The following is a 13,569-nucleotide window of genomic DNA, read 5'->3' as shown; positions in this document are numbered from 1 at the left end:
CTACACAATTACAAAACAGTAAATAGTAGTTGCTACCCAATTTTCAACTGATCATCAACTGTCACTAATCAAATTTTTACAAAACAAAATGTCCCCTGTTGAGTTTTTTCCAGTTTAAAAAACAAAACAATATATATGTTACATATGTGTAAAATGTTTTCCATCACCAACTGATAGAATTTGGGTAAACTACATGCACCAATTGAAAACAAATATTGTATTAAACCAGGACATTAATATGAGCTTGATGAAAGAATATGCTTTAGAGATGTCATTTCCTGCAAAGAGTTCTGGAACAAAAATGTTTGTTTAACAATGCTACTACATTAGCGGTACATTGATTGGATACATGTCAAACATTTGATAATTCTGACACAGTCTTCAGAGAAAACTTGTTACATTTTCCCCAATGGAAGCAACATGAGATATTTTATATGCACCCTCCCACAGACAGGACAATGCATACCACACATTTTGCATAATTCTGCAAAATCTATTGAAAATGGCAACGTACCCATCTTTCTCAGGTCAGCCAAAACTTCAGCGTAAGTGCTGCTAGTTAGTTCAAGTTCCAGACTAAGAGAACCAGTCTCGGGAAATGTTCGCAGAATTTCACCAACCATAGACACCCAAGGGTCGGTGTCCTGTATCGCCATTTGCAGAATCTCATCCAGGTCTGGCTTCCACTAAAGAAATAAAATAATATTTTTACAGAATAATTCAATAAATCAAAAGAGTATTTAAATTTATTAAATATTCTGGGTTCAGTTTAAATACAAATGTAGTATAATGTCAAAATTTACCTTTATAACCACATGGTACATTACACATATCCGAAACAAAAATGCAGATAGGTTAATTGTCACAAGGTTGTTACAAGGTAGTACAAGCAATGCAAGCTAACATTTAGCTCGCATAATTTTAAGGTAGTCAGTTATTCTGCAAGCTTGTCGTATGCATATTTTCATTTGTGCAAGCTTGCTGCATGCATATCTTCAACTGTGCAAGCTTACTGCAAGCATGTCAACACTTATGGAAGCTTGCACAAGGTTCCACACAAAAAAGGCTGAGTTTGTCAGAGTTAAAAATTAACATGAAACCCATGGTCGCCAGTTGAAGAAAATTCTTACTGGCCCTTATCAAATTCAACTAGCGGTCCAATTATCACACTGAAATGTAACTGCACAGCCAAAATCAAAACTAGAATCATCTTTGTTGAATAATAACCATGTGCTCACCTTATATAGTCAGTTTGCTTCAAAAGAAAACCGATGAATTAGCATGTAACTTCATAATGAATAAAGTTAAAATTCATATAAAAACATGTTTCTTTATAAGTTACCATTAAATTATACAGATTAAATCTCAGTTTTAATACAAGGGTGAACAGCCAATGTATGCAGCTTGACTTGGATTGTCTATGAAGTAAAACAATAATGCCGTACAAAGAGAATATCGGTAGAACTGCGCATGCTGTAATATATAAAAGTGATACAGGGGTTCAAACATTTTCAAAAAAATTACTTTCCACAGGGCAAGTGCCAATCAGATATTCACTTGCCCTATATATTTTTCAACTTGCCCATACTTTTTAAGGTAACCAATTGTGTTACTCCTATTTAATTTAATACAGTGCTTAATAATGTAATTTAATCTTGAATATAATTGATTTCAATGCACAAATTAAGAATTTTGCCAGTATGTTACAACACTTACCCAGGAAGTACTAAATGTATATGTCTGTCCAGTGGTATCTATCCACTGTCTTCTCATTTATCATAGTTTGACATCCAATAGCCGATGTATTTTTCGTGCTGGGGTGTCGTTAAACATGCATTCATTCATTCATTCCACTGTCTTCTCTACTTGCTGATATAAACCTTATTTTGTAAATAGTGTCAATTTGTTGATTTAAACTTTGTTATTTGTTTGGTAGTGTCATGTCATGTCATAGGGTTTTACGTGCACATTCAGAGCAAGCTGTTGTAGTGTCCACTTGTTCATTTAAATATAATTATTGTGTCAATGTATGTCTTAGTGACCACTTGTTGTATGGCCGTGGATGTGGTGAGATCCCTTTCCACTTGTAAACCATTATTTTATGGCTGGCATTGGTTCAAAATTGTTTATGGATTTTGGCCCATGTGTCATTATTGTGAGTATATTATTTAACACTCTCTGCCCCAAAACACTTCTCTGGGATGATTTTACTCTGTTCATAGCTGAGAAAAGTCTCTTGCACACAGCCATGGCTGGGCTCAAAACAAACATGAACTCTGTTATACTGCAATGTGTTATCAAACTTTTCAACACATTGCTTTCCATTTTGGTGTGTTAACGTATTGGAAAGAATTCGCATCGTCCCATCATTTAGGGTTAGGGTTAGTTGTCCTTAGAGCTATGTAAATAGTCGGATGATCGGAACTCTTTCCAAAGGTTTTACCGAGATTTGTAAAAAAAATTAAAAAAAAGTTTTAGGTGTTACATTAGTCACTTGTCGTTGGACATATGCAATTAACATAATTACTTGCCTGGCATGAAAATACCACTTGGCATGGGCATTGGGGATGGGATTTTTGATCCCCTGTGGTATGGAATGGCTGTCCTTTTTGTGGCGATACAAGAAGGATGAAATCAACTGGCGATGCAAGAGGGGGTAAAATCTCCAGTAAAGGATTTCCTTGGAAGTGGCTATAACAATTTTAAAGAACTTGATGATAAAAGGAGTACTCTTTATTCAAGAACTGGATGCAGCCGTTTCGGGTTTTTTTTCCATGGAAGTCGACGGAATTGTGTATTTTATTTACAGTATAATGTGGAATTTTTATCGTTGCACATGCTTTAACCATTTTGGTTACTATTAATGTCTGTTAGTGTCGACAAGCAACAACATTAAACTCAACGTAAACACATTATGTGTGGAAAGCCATGGCATTCCACCAGGTTTGTCACGTTTAATGAATATACCCAGAAGCGGCATCTGGTCTCTTCTTTTCGAAATTTATAAAACATTTTTTTTTAAACATCATCAGAGGTAGCATTAAGGACTTTTCCCCAGGAGTCCATTTTTTTTCCAGTGGACTCATTTGTTCCTGAATTGGCTCATTTTTATGCATCCATTCTCAAAATATGTGAGTCCATTTTTTTTCCTCCGAAATAACCGCTTAAGAACATGTTTCCATAGCTTCAGTCAAGACGGACAACATCAGTGGAATTTAACAGTTGTGCAGTCTACAAAACTGATTCCATCATGTACTAGTTGTCACGGAAAAAAACAGAATAAAAGTAACACTTACTGGACTCAAGTAAAATATTAGTGGTTTATTGAACAAAGAATTAATATGAATTACTCTACTATTGACTGACTTAACCTGAGATGACTGATGATCACCTTCACTAACTTTAGAACTGCTTACAGCCATAATTACCATTATACCATTTATTTTGTAGCAAACACAACATGTTTATCTTTGAAAATAAAGAAAAGTTTGGAAAGTAAGTCACGAGAATTAGAATGTTATTCAGTTTCAAATCCCCTCTATTTTGACACCAAAGTCAATAAAACATTGATTTGACCACCACCGCCGCCGCCACCACCACCACCAGATTTATAAGGGAACAAAGGGGGGTAAATGCCCCGGGCCCCCCTGCCAGAGGAGCCCCCAGACTAAGGACTACCTTTATAAAAAATGTAATAATTATAAAATTAGTTCATTTTTTTTATTTGTGTGTTGCACCTTAAAATGTCTTTACATACTTTCGTCAGAAGTCATGCTTGAAACAGTGGCCACCTGAAATACATTATATATAAATTTTCTATAAAAAAAAACATGCCAGGAGACGTGGGAAAATGCTTTTGCTATGCAAACGCGGCGCTTGCTTGTTTGGGCCACACGCAAAGAGAAACTGGGTGACGGCCTATCGCTGAATGCAGTCGTTACACAAATAGCGCAGTTAGGCCTTCTGACCTAGAACATCACAACTCTCTCAGGAGAGGGGTGGATTACTAGTCCTTCAAAAAATTGATTTAATCATGATCATGTAGGCCTATAATTTCTAATTATCGCAAATTGCGATGTGACGCCGCTTATTTTGAGCCTTGTGTTCCACCACTATATTTCTACTGACTGTACACAGTACATAGTACACACCATAGGGCCTACGGACACTCCAAACACATGCATGCCATATTTCAAAGTAAGTGGCTCACTGCCACTAGCTTTTGACAGCCAATTGCCATTATTATCAAGTTATGTTAAATTTCAATGTTCAACCAAATACTGGTCTGGACTATATAGATCAACATGGCTGTAGTGTTATCAAAAAGTTACACATACCTTCTGCGATGCTTGTTACTCTCTTGGTTATCATATTGATATCATGTTGTTATATATAGTTTAGTTATTTGCTATCGAAATTAACAATTAGTTATGCATATCTAATTTAGATTGTTTTGTTTGTAAGGGAAAATCTCTCCACTTGTAGGAATATTCAAACAAGTTTATAAACTGTATAGCTATACTCGGTTCTGTTCTGACAGAAGTTGCGAGAATTTCCGATTGCACAAAATGTGTGGCCAATCTACATCATAATGACGTCATTTTGCAGACTTTAATTTTGATAGTAGTGTTTAAATAAATAATTAAACAAATCCACACAATACCTAAACTATATCAATGTTCAGATGCATAGTGACATACTGATGTAGTTTGCTGATATAGTGGCCACAATTATTAAGTTATTGTGACATTTCATCTTTCCACTATAGTAAGGTACACGTCGACTTTTAACACGGCTCCAGTGTTAGTAACATATATAGCCTGTGTTCTGCTTACGGAAACCCCACTGATTGTGATGTACATTAGCCACATGAGGATTTCCAATGGCATTTCGGCCCGAGAGAATATACCGTAATCAACCGAAGCGTCCCGTATACCTTTCAAAATATAGACTCGTCTTGCCAATCCCACAATTCCACCAGACGATCAGGAGAAGAAAGTGATTTTTACAATTTTGTTTACAATAGGTTTATAGTGAGAATGATAGCGGAGATCATGGCGGGATCATGAGTGATGGATTGTTTGACTTGGCTAACTGATTCCATGTGTCCGGATCACTTAGGACTTGGTGATGATGAAATAATGGAATAAACATGCGTCTAAAATGCGTCTTTGAAAATAAACTTGGACAGTTTTATTATCACTTGTGGAGATGAGCAGGCTGGTTTCCATACATTCAGGGACGCATGGATTCATGTTAACACGACCTCTGATCATATGATTTATGCAGCCAACTGCACAACATGTTTTAGGCATCTTGGCCGTCAATTATAACTGCTGTAAATGATCAACGAAAGTTGCCTCAATTCACTATCAAACCAGTGACGTCATTAAAAATTAAAATAGCAGGTGAAAATCAAATTATAGGCGGCCATTAATCAACAAAAAGTCGACAAGCATTCTTTATTGGAAGTTCAATACCCGGCGACAATTGATTCGATAGCCAGTGTAGGAAAGACTTCCCAACGTTCCACTCTAGCGTGCATGCTAATAGTACCATCGACGTCCCAAACTGCGTTCATTAACGACAAAAACACGAATACGATATTTGCAGAAATACTATTCTACATTTTTCAGCTACAATACGTGAAACAAAATAAATTGCAATCAAGTAACGTAAAAAATCAACAATGTGGGCGTAAAACAAATCCATTTTAATAAATAAAAGTGAAACACCCTCTGTTAAACAGGAAAGGGTGCGACGTTTCTAACTGCGTTCAGGCGCATGTGCGGTTCGTCATTTTCCATTTTTAAGGCAACTACATGAAAAAATATATGTTTCTTAATTATGCACAGTTGCCGAACACTTAATTTATTAATTTTTTTAAAGGAAAAATTCTATTTATCAAGTGTTATGGTCCGGTCCGTGTTTTATCAACACACATCGCTCACACTTGATGTCAATACTTGTAGGCATTACGTTCATACCTGCAAATAGTTTATAAAATATCATTTTTTTAATGAACTGATTCGAAATTAACACAATATATATACTCAACATTATTTACAACTGTTATGAATGGATTATGAATACTATTCACTACAATAGAGGCAATTTCTACGAGTCATGTGGACCCGATATCGGTAATTTTAAGGAATAAACAAAAATGACTTAGTAAAATTAATGGTTTTAGGGGTTTGTAAAGTTTTTTATTTAGATACTTACTTTTCTCAACTTTATTGTTTATAAAAATATTCCTGGACTGTGAAGAAAATGCTCATAAATGAATGACATGCCGATGACAACAAATCGGATGTTGATTGCGCAAACCGTAAAAGAGAAAACAAAGTGAATGGAATTTGAAGCATAACGCAGCTAGGGACGTTGACGATAACACTAACATTAACCCTAACCCCCAAGTCTGAATGAACTGAATGCTGGAACGTTCGGAAGTCTTGCCACCTTGGAAAGCCTTGGATTCTTATTATGTATTGTGTACAAAGCCAAAACAAGGTTGCGAAAAGTGACTGTCGTCGACTTCATCAGTCACTTAAAAGTTAAAGTTAATATTAATAATTACAATAACAAAAACTACCTGATCGATGTTTCGCCTCAAAATATGTAGGAATGACAACAGCAATTTCACTTTTACGTGCGGTTGAAGTGTGTGAAAACATTCTTCGATACTTTGCAAACGTTCTTGTGACAGTTGTGAGCAAATAGTCCGGCCAGACCATAAATCGTCGGTAGAACCTAACTTGTTATGCAGCCACAAAGCCGTAGAATCACCGGCGGCCATATTGAAAAGGAAAGGGGCAAAAATAGACCACATTTCCGATTGGTTGTAATTTTCGTAAATAATTTTGCAAGAGTTATTGTCCATGAGTACTTACGGTTTCACACTATGCACAAAAATGATATTATATTTAAACGAAGTTAGTTAAATTGTTCTTACATGCAAGTTGCTAGTATTCAAGTAACAACAGATGAAACAAAAAATATAAAATTTTAATGCTTTTGTATGAAATGAAAGTTGCCAACCTGGCAACCAGTTAGGATGTTTAAAATTAAAACCACATTATTTTATTAAATCAAATTGAGGGTGTTGCCAGTCATTGTGATTAGTCACGTGCGTCAAAGTAGGCCTATCGGGTAGCTTATCCATGCAGTTCACTTTGTTTTATCTATACTTTATTTGATACACTAGCACATAGACATATGCAAACAAATACAAAGGTACTAGTGGGAAACCGGACAAAATGAGGGAGACAAAATTCATCATTTTATGTTTGTCTTGTGGAATTTCTTTTCAAATGCTGATGTGGAATGGATTTGTATCAGCAACTTCTGTCAGACATACAAGGAATGCTGATTATTATACAGTCCATATCGACTCGAACAACATTTCTCAAGAGTTCAAACACTTTTGGAGAAGCACTGGGTTTTGGTTAGTTACAATAAAATATAATTTTTTCTTGTCTTTGTATTTTTCAGTCGGACAAAACATTTTCTGCAGCATTTTGTATTATGATCTTTTGCATTTCCTAGGGTTTGAGATTTATTTTCAGCTCAGTTACTGGGGCTGGCCTGTATAAGGGAGACAATTCTTTATTTCAACAAAGTATTGTAGTGTTATCTCCCTTGTGTCTGTCTTAAGTTTCTGACAGTTCTAATTTAAACTTGTACACCAAAAATACATGTTTGTGAAATGTACTTTGTTCATGTGGGCCTACACATACTTTTATTTACACGAGTTAACATAATTTGCTTTCAACTTGTAATTTCAGTCCACCAGATCCACACCAGAAAGCGTATAAATTTGACTTGAGTCCAGACATGGAGCATAATCTAGCGTACCTTGGTTCGATTCCTCACAGTGGAATGCAGCAAGTTCGAATCCATTGGCTGTTGGACCTGGTTGCAGTATCAGGGTATCACAACTTAATGTTATATGAACCTGCAATTTCATAAATGTCTAAGTTTTTGGTGGGTAGGATACATGTGCTTTATACTTTTGTGAACAAGTGATGTACGTTGTTCCTATGCTGTTTTGACATTAATTCACAAGTGCTTACCATCATAACTGTCCACAGAACTCTTGGGCAGTTTTAGATTTGTGAAACCAATTTTGGGAGTGGCAGTCTTACAGACAGTTAAAGTACATGTAGGTCTATAAGTATGTAGGTCTATAATATTACTCTGGGTGTAGCAGTCCTGTAGATGATTCATGGATAGGTCAACAATTAGCAACTTTATCATAACATTCTTTATGCTCTGCCTTCTTCACTTTTGAACATATTAATGGTTTTGTTGGTCACATATATTCAGATCTCAGCAATTGTAATTCTATTTCCCTCCCCCAAAAAAAACCCACCAAAAGAAAATAGAAAGTATATATACCCATTAAAAAAATGCAAATGAAAATTTTACATTTTATGGCATCCTGGGCACTGCAGGACCACTGAAGGAATGGGCTCCGGTTCAGTTTTGGACTCTTCTTCCTGGTCATTGCACGTTTTGTCACAAGTTATCTTGACACTTTCAACAATCTGCTCATCACTGAGACTGGCAAATATTTCAACTTCTTTATCAACATTAACAAATTCATCAGAGTCCATTCGCAGTTCATTGTCAGTAGAAAACCTGGATGTTATGTCACCAACGAGATCCCGTAATGCTGTTGTTTCATTGGCAACTCTGCTTGAAGCTTTTGAGGAACAACCCCTGTATGAACCCAACAGTTTTTGATGGTTGTGGCACTGACAATGTCCCAGGCTTATTTCATCAAATGAATGCCTTCACTTAGTGGTAACTGAAGATCATTACCAGACCTGGAGTGCGTGCGTGCGTAATGTTTTAACATGCTCATATACCACAGAGGTTTCAAGTATGTCCGCCCTAATCCGGGGCAGACCTGGAGTAATTAATCCATAATGAAATAACGAATTGAATGCACCTATCTGTCATGTGATCACCAGACTGTCAGTTGTTCCTGTACCGTGAGCACTAATTGGGCATGAATATCACTAAACTATTACATACAGCAACAAACAAGATGGCATGTCAAGAACCCCTTTTATGTGATGTGTACCAACCACATGGCATAATACATAATGACACGCGCAAAGGTTATGACATCATGCCTTAACTACAGTCTCTTTAAGTCCCATGTCTGATGTTGAAATGTCACATCTCCTTCCTCGAGATTGGATAAAGATTATTAATAAAATCTTTGCACAGTCCGATCTCATACATTTCAAACAACGTTTAGACTTAAAGGCGGGAACAATTAAGGCATATTACATATAATGAGTGCAGCCATTTTGTACCATCCTAGTGAATACACCCTCTGGCGAGCTGGTGGTTACGTAATACCTAATGTGTCACATCAGGAATTAGTCTTCGAACTGAAGAAACAAAACATACCTGATTTTTGCGGATGCATCGCAATGTTCTGTAATAATAGCCATCCTAGTAAGCCAGTAACAATTATGTATTATTTTTCAATACAAAATAAACCACCATTGTCAAAGTGTATTATGTTTTGTACATAAATTAACCTATGTACTGAAATAATAATCAGAGTGTTTTCTTGGTTAATTGGTCTTTTCTTTCCGTGGCCTATACCTGTGGTTCCTGATTGGCAGGTGTATATTTAGACGGTCCCCAGACACTGTGTCTAGACACTAAAAAGACGTGCCTCTTTTATTAAGATAACAATGTATTGTGTTATAACTGCACGGATACCCCTCTATTCGTAATGGACATTACCAGCCGCACTGCGTTATTACTGTAAATAATTCTGTAAAACCCTTGCTTAAGTAGACTTTCCCATCTAAAATCACAAAACTGACCAATTACGTCGACCCAAAGAAAAGAAAAGTATCACTTGGGTATCGTGAGTGGTCGTTTTTGCTCGAACCTACCCTACCAATAGGCTTAATAATATGCATTTTTTCTTTGGATTTTTCAAAAAAGAAAAATACTATAACTTCATTTCGTTCTATTGATGCAAACTGAAATATATTTAGTTAAATAGTTTATTATACAATCAAGTCATTGATGTTGTTTTACAAGTCAGGTTGATGAAATCGAAGCGCCTTGTCGTAAATTAGAGCATTTGTTTACACTGTGTATAGAGGAGATGGACGGAGCTGATGCCACTTTGCCCCAAGCTATACCACCGGATGTCACAAAAACGAAACAAAATAGCTGCCCCCAGTTAGCAGGAATAATCATGGTTTTTTATTAACTCTAAAATTACACGTTTTTCATTTGTTAAAGTGTCAGTATGTGTTGGTGGTCCGGGTATGCATCTTTCCAACACATACGGCTCTTGTTTGAGTTGACCCTACCTTTAAGGGCAACAAAGATACTAAGATAGAAAACATGCTGCACTGACTGGAATGACAAATGGCCCAGTAGGTCCACAAACCTATTTGCTGATAGTCCAAAGGAGAAGCCTATGTGGCAGTAATGATTGTCTTAAATACACTAGCTGACTTGAACAAAGAATTGCCCTGATTTGTAATAACCAGAGCTGCCTTGAATTGTATTAAGATACCGACTTGAATTGTAATAATACAAAGGAAGGGCAGATTTTATTACAATTCAAGTCAGTATTACAATTCAGGACAGTTTATATTACAATTCAGGACAGTTTATATTACAATTCAAGGCAAGTATTACAATTCAAGGCACTACAGAGTGTGCAACTGATTTGGCATCTTGGTCAATCACAATATGGTGTTTCACTCCTTTAATTTTACCAAGTCCATGAAACAATTCTTTTGATGCATTCTCAATTACTTTGTAATTTTAAATTATCACTGTTTTCCTGATTTTGAACATCATCAAACACGGTAAACATTTTTTGAATCATATTGAGTTCAGTACAAGTTTGTAATCCCAATACTGGAGTGGAACAATATCGGCATCAACAACCTGAAATTCAGGAGTGTAGAACTGTGATTTGTATCCAACTGCTAGGATAATTTTCCCCATGGGTTGTAGCTTTTGTCCAGAGTATGAAATTAATTTCATATGCGACTTGTGTAGTTGTCTTCCTCTTAAGGATTTGTACAAGTCTTTTGAAATCACATTGCACTGTGCACCTGTGTTAAGTTTGAGTTGCACCAAGTTTTCATTTATTTCAACTTCAATTTTCCAATCTTCATTCTTTGTTTGATTTTTGATCAATGCATCGGTGCAAAATCCATCTTCTGAATCAGATTTATCTTCGCTAATAATATGTGTGAATGCATGTTTTTATTTTGATTTTTTGGCCTGCTTCTACAAGCAATTTCAAAGTGATTTGACTTTCCACATTTTCTACATTTTCTTCCATATGCTGGACATTTCCCTTTTTCATGTTTTTTTTTTAGCAACTGGTACATTTGAATTCAGATTTATAATTTTTCTCAATGAAATCAACACATTCCAATGTTTTCTTTCTGAACGATTGCACTTCACTTTCCCCAGTAAGATCTTTCATTTTACTTGTTTCTGCTGCTCTACAGATCGTTACACATTTTTCCAAGTCAAATCATATTCCCGTAACAACCTACCTCGCACTTGATCATTTATGATTCCACACACAATATGATCCTTGATTAACGAATCATGAAGTGGTCCGAACTCACATGTTCAATATTTTCACTTGTTTTCTAATTTCTTGTGAAGAACAAATGTCTTTCGTACGTCAAATTCTTTCTTGGGTTACAATAACTTTCAAATTTTTCAATAATCTTACTTAACTTGTCTTTATCTTCATCTTCATCCCATTCAAAAGTATTGTAGATGTCCACCGCATCTGTACCCAAAATGTGCAGCAGTGTCATGGCCTTGACTTTTTCTTTTTCTTTTTCAGCTGTTAACCGCTCACTGCCAAATAAATATCGAATTGTTGCCTAAATGTTTGCCAGTTCTCCGACATATCTCCATTAAATCCTAATGGAGACGGAGGGTTTAGGTGCTCCATTTTTCATTTCTTATGACACCATGAACTAGTACATACAGCAACAAACAAGATGGTGTGTCAAGAACCCCTTTTATGTGATGTGTACCAACCACATGGCGTAATACATAATGACGTGTGCAAAGGTTATGACGTCATGCCTTAACTACAGTCTCTTAAGTCACAACCACGGCTACCCAAAGCAATTGTTGCTAATTACCACTCAATAACACAACGGCTGAAAGCACATTTACTGTATAATAAGAGTGGTTATCAGTGTTAGATTTTCACTAAACAGCAGGTTAATTAAAGCACTATAATTGACTTCTGACCACCCTGTTGGTGGTATTATCGAGGGGATTATTATGACTAAATGGAGTTCGATTCAAAAAGGACTTTGGCGGATGGCAGATAGCGAGGGTGGTAGGTGGGGGGGGGGGGGGATAAATCAAGTGTACACTGTATATTGTACCTATTTGCTCTAGAACATATTTCAGCACATATTTAAAAATTTTGATCAGCGATAGTTGGTGATCAGTTGAAAATTGAGTAGCAATTACTTATTAACATTTTAGAATTGTGTAGCAATCTCCATTGCTTATCACAGTGCAATACTGAACAAAATGTTTGATGATGCCCCACTACAAGACATACAGTAGAATCTTGTGTGAAACACAATAATTTGTTGAACCCGGGGGCAGAACATATAGCACAGTGGTGAAGTGTTCACCTGATGAGTGGTCCGTCTATAGGATCGATCCCTGTCAGTGAGCATACAGGGCTATTTCTCATTCCAGCTATAGTGCACCATGACTGGTCTTATCAAAGACCATGGTATGTGCTATCCTGTATGTGGGATGGTGCATATAAAGATCCTTTTTTACTAATCGAAAAAAGTAGTAGGTTTCATGTATATACATTAGCCAATGATTAATAAATCAATGTTCTCTAGCAGTATCATTACAAACAAACAAATCAAACATGAACATTAATGTTTTATGAGACCCATTGGCTAGTTCGAACCGAGCATTCAGCCATCTTCAGGAGTGGCCATGAGCCTTTATAATTTGAAATTATAGCATAATAAGAAGCCAGAATATATTTGTTTATAATTTTATATGAAATAAAATAAAAAGTTATCTCATTACATATTGCAAGGGAAATGTTTATTTACTGCTTGAACAACCAAGCAAAATGTTTGTTAGAACTTGTTTTAATTTTATGGAATTAACTATTATATACAATTTGCACATACATAACAGAGGCAAAACTATTGCCATCCCCTGTCCAACCATGCAGGTATATAAACATTCTGTTACTGCCACTTGTTATGAACGGCTTGCTAAAACAACACAAGGCAATCATTGTCAGTAGTCTTTAAATCAGTTGGTTGTATATGGTCCAAAGGCAATGATGTGACTGACTGATCGAAGACTGAAATGACACTACACTTAATGATTCCTAATTGCACTTAAATGTAATAATATTTTATTAGGAATTGCAGAATAAACAAATAATAAGTAAAAATCATCGGTTATGACCAATTAAATCTGCAACCGAGAACAAAATATGAGATAACAGTGAGTAAACCCAAAAGATAGAATGACTGTTCT

General features: G+C 36.0%; 2 protein-coding genes across 3 annotated transcripts in view; one reads left to right on the top strand and one right to left on the bottom strand.

Annotated features, from left to right (window-relative positions):
* LOC121383074 (negative elongation factor A-like) overlaps positions 1 to 6,811 on the bottom strand; it is a 28,774-nt gene extending 21,963 nt beyond the window's left edge. The window contains exons 1-2 of the mRNA XM_041512848.1: positions 6,596 to 6,811; positions 515 to 686 (exon numbers count right to left, since the gene is read on the bottom strand). Of these exons, the coding sequence (XP_041368782.1) occupies positions 515 to 686; positions 6,596 to 6,799 (376 nt within the window). The 5' untranslated portion in view covers positions 6,800 to 6,811. The remainder of the gene's footprint in view (positions 1 to 514; positions 687 to 6,595) is intronic.
* Positions 6,812 to 6,875: 64 nt separating this feature from the next.
* The window catches only part of LOC121384379 (alpha-L-iduronidase-like), a 48,842-nt gene continuing 42,148 nt past the window's right edge, over positions 6,876 to 13,569 (top strand). For both annotated transcript variants that reach the window (XM_041514753.1, XM_041514752.1), the window contains exons 1-2: positions 6,876 to 7,447; positions 7,788 to 7,931. In XM_041514753.1, coding sequence (XP_041370687.1) covers positions 7,260 to 7,447; positions 7,788 to 7,931 — 332 coding nt within the window. In that variant the 5' untranslated portion in view covers positions 6,876 to 7,259. The remainder of the gene's footprint in view (positions 7,448 to 7,787; positions 7,932 to 13,569) is intronic.

This window comes from Gigantopelta aegis, chromosome 10 (assembly GCF_016097555.1).
Source record: "Gigantopelta aegis isolate Gae_Host chromosome 10, Gae_host_genome, whole genome shotgun sequence".
Classification (NCBI taxonomy): Eukaryota; Metazoa; Mollusca; class Gastropoda; order Neomphalida; family Peltospiridae; genus Gigantopelta; species Gigantopelta aegis.
The sequence above is the reverse complement of the archived record's forward strand: the minus strand, read 5'-3'. Positions and strand labels throughout refer to the sequence as shown.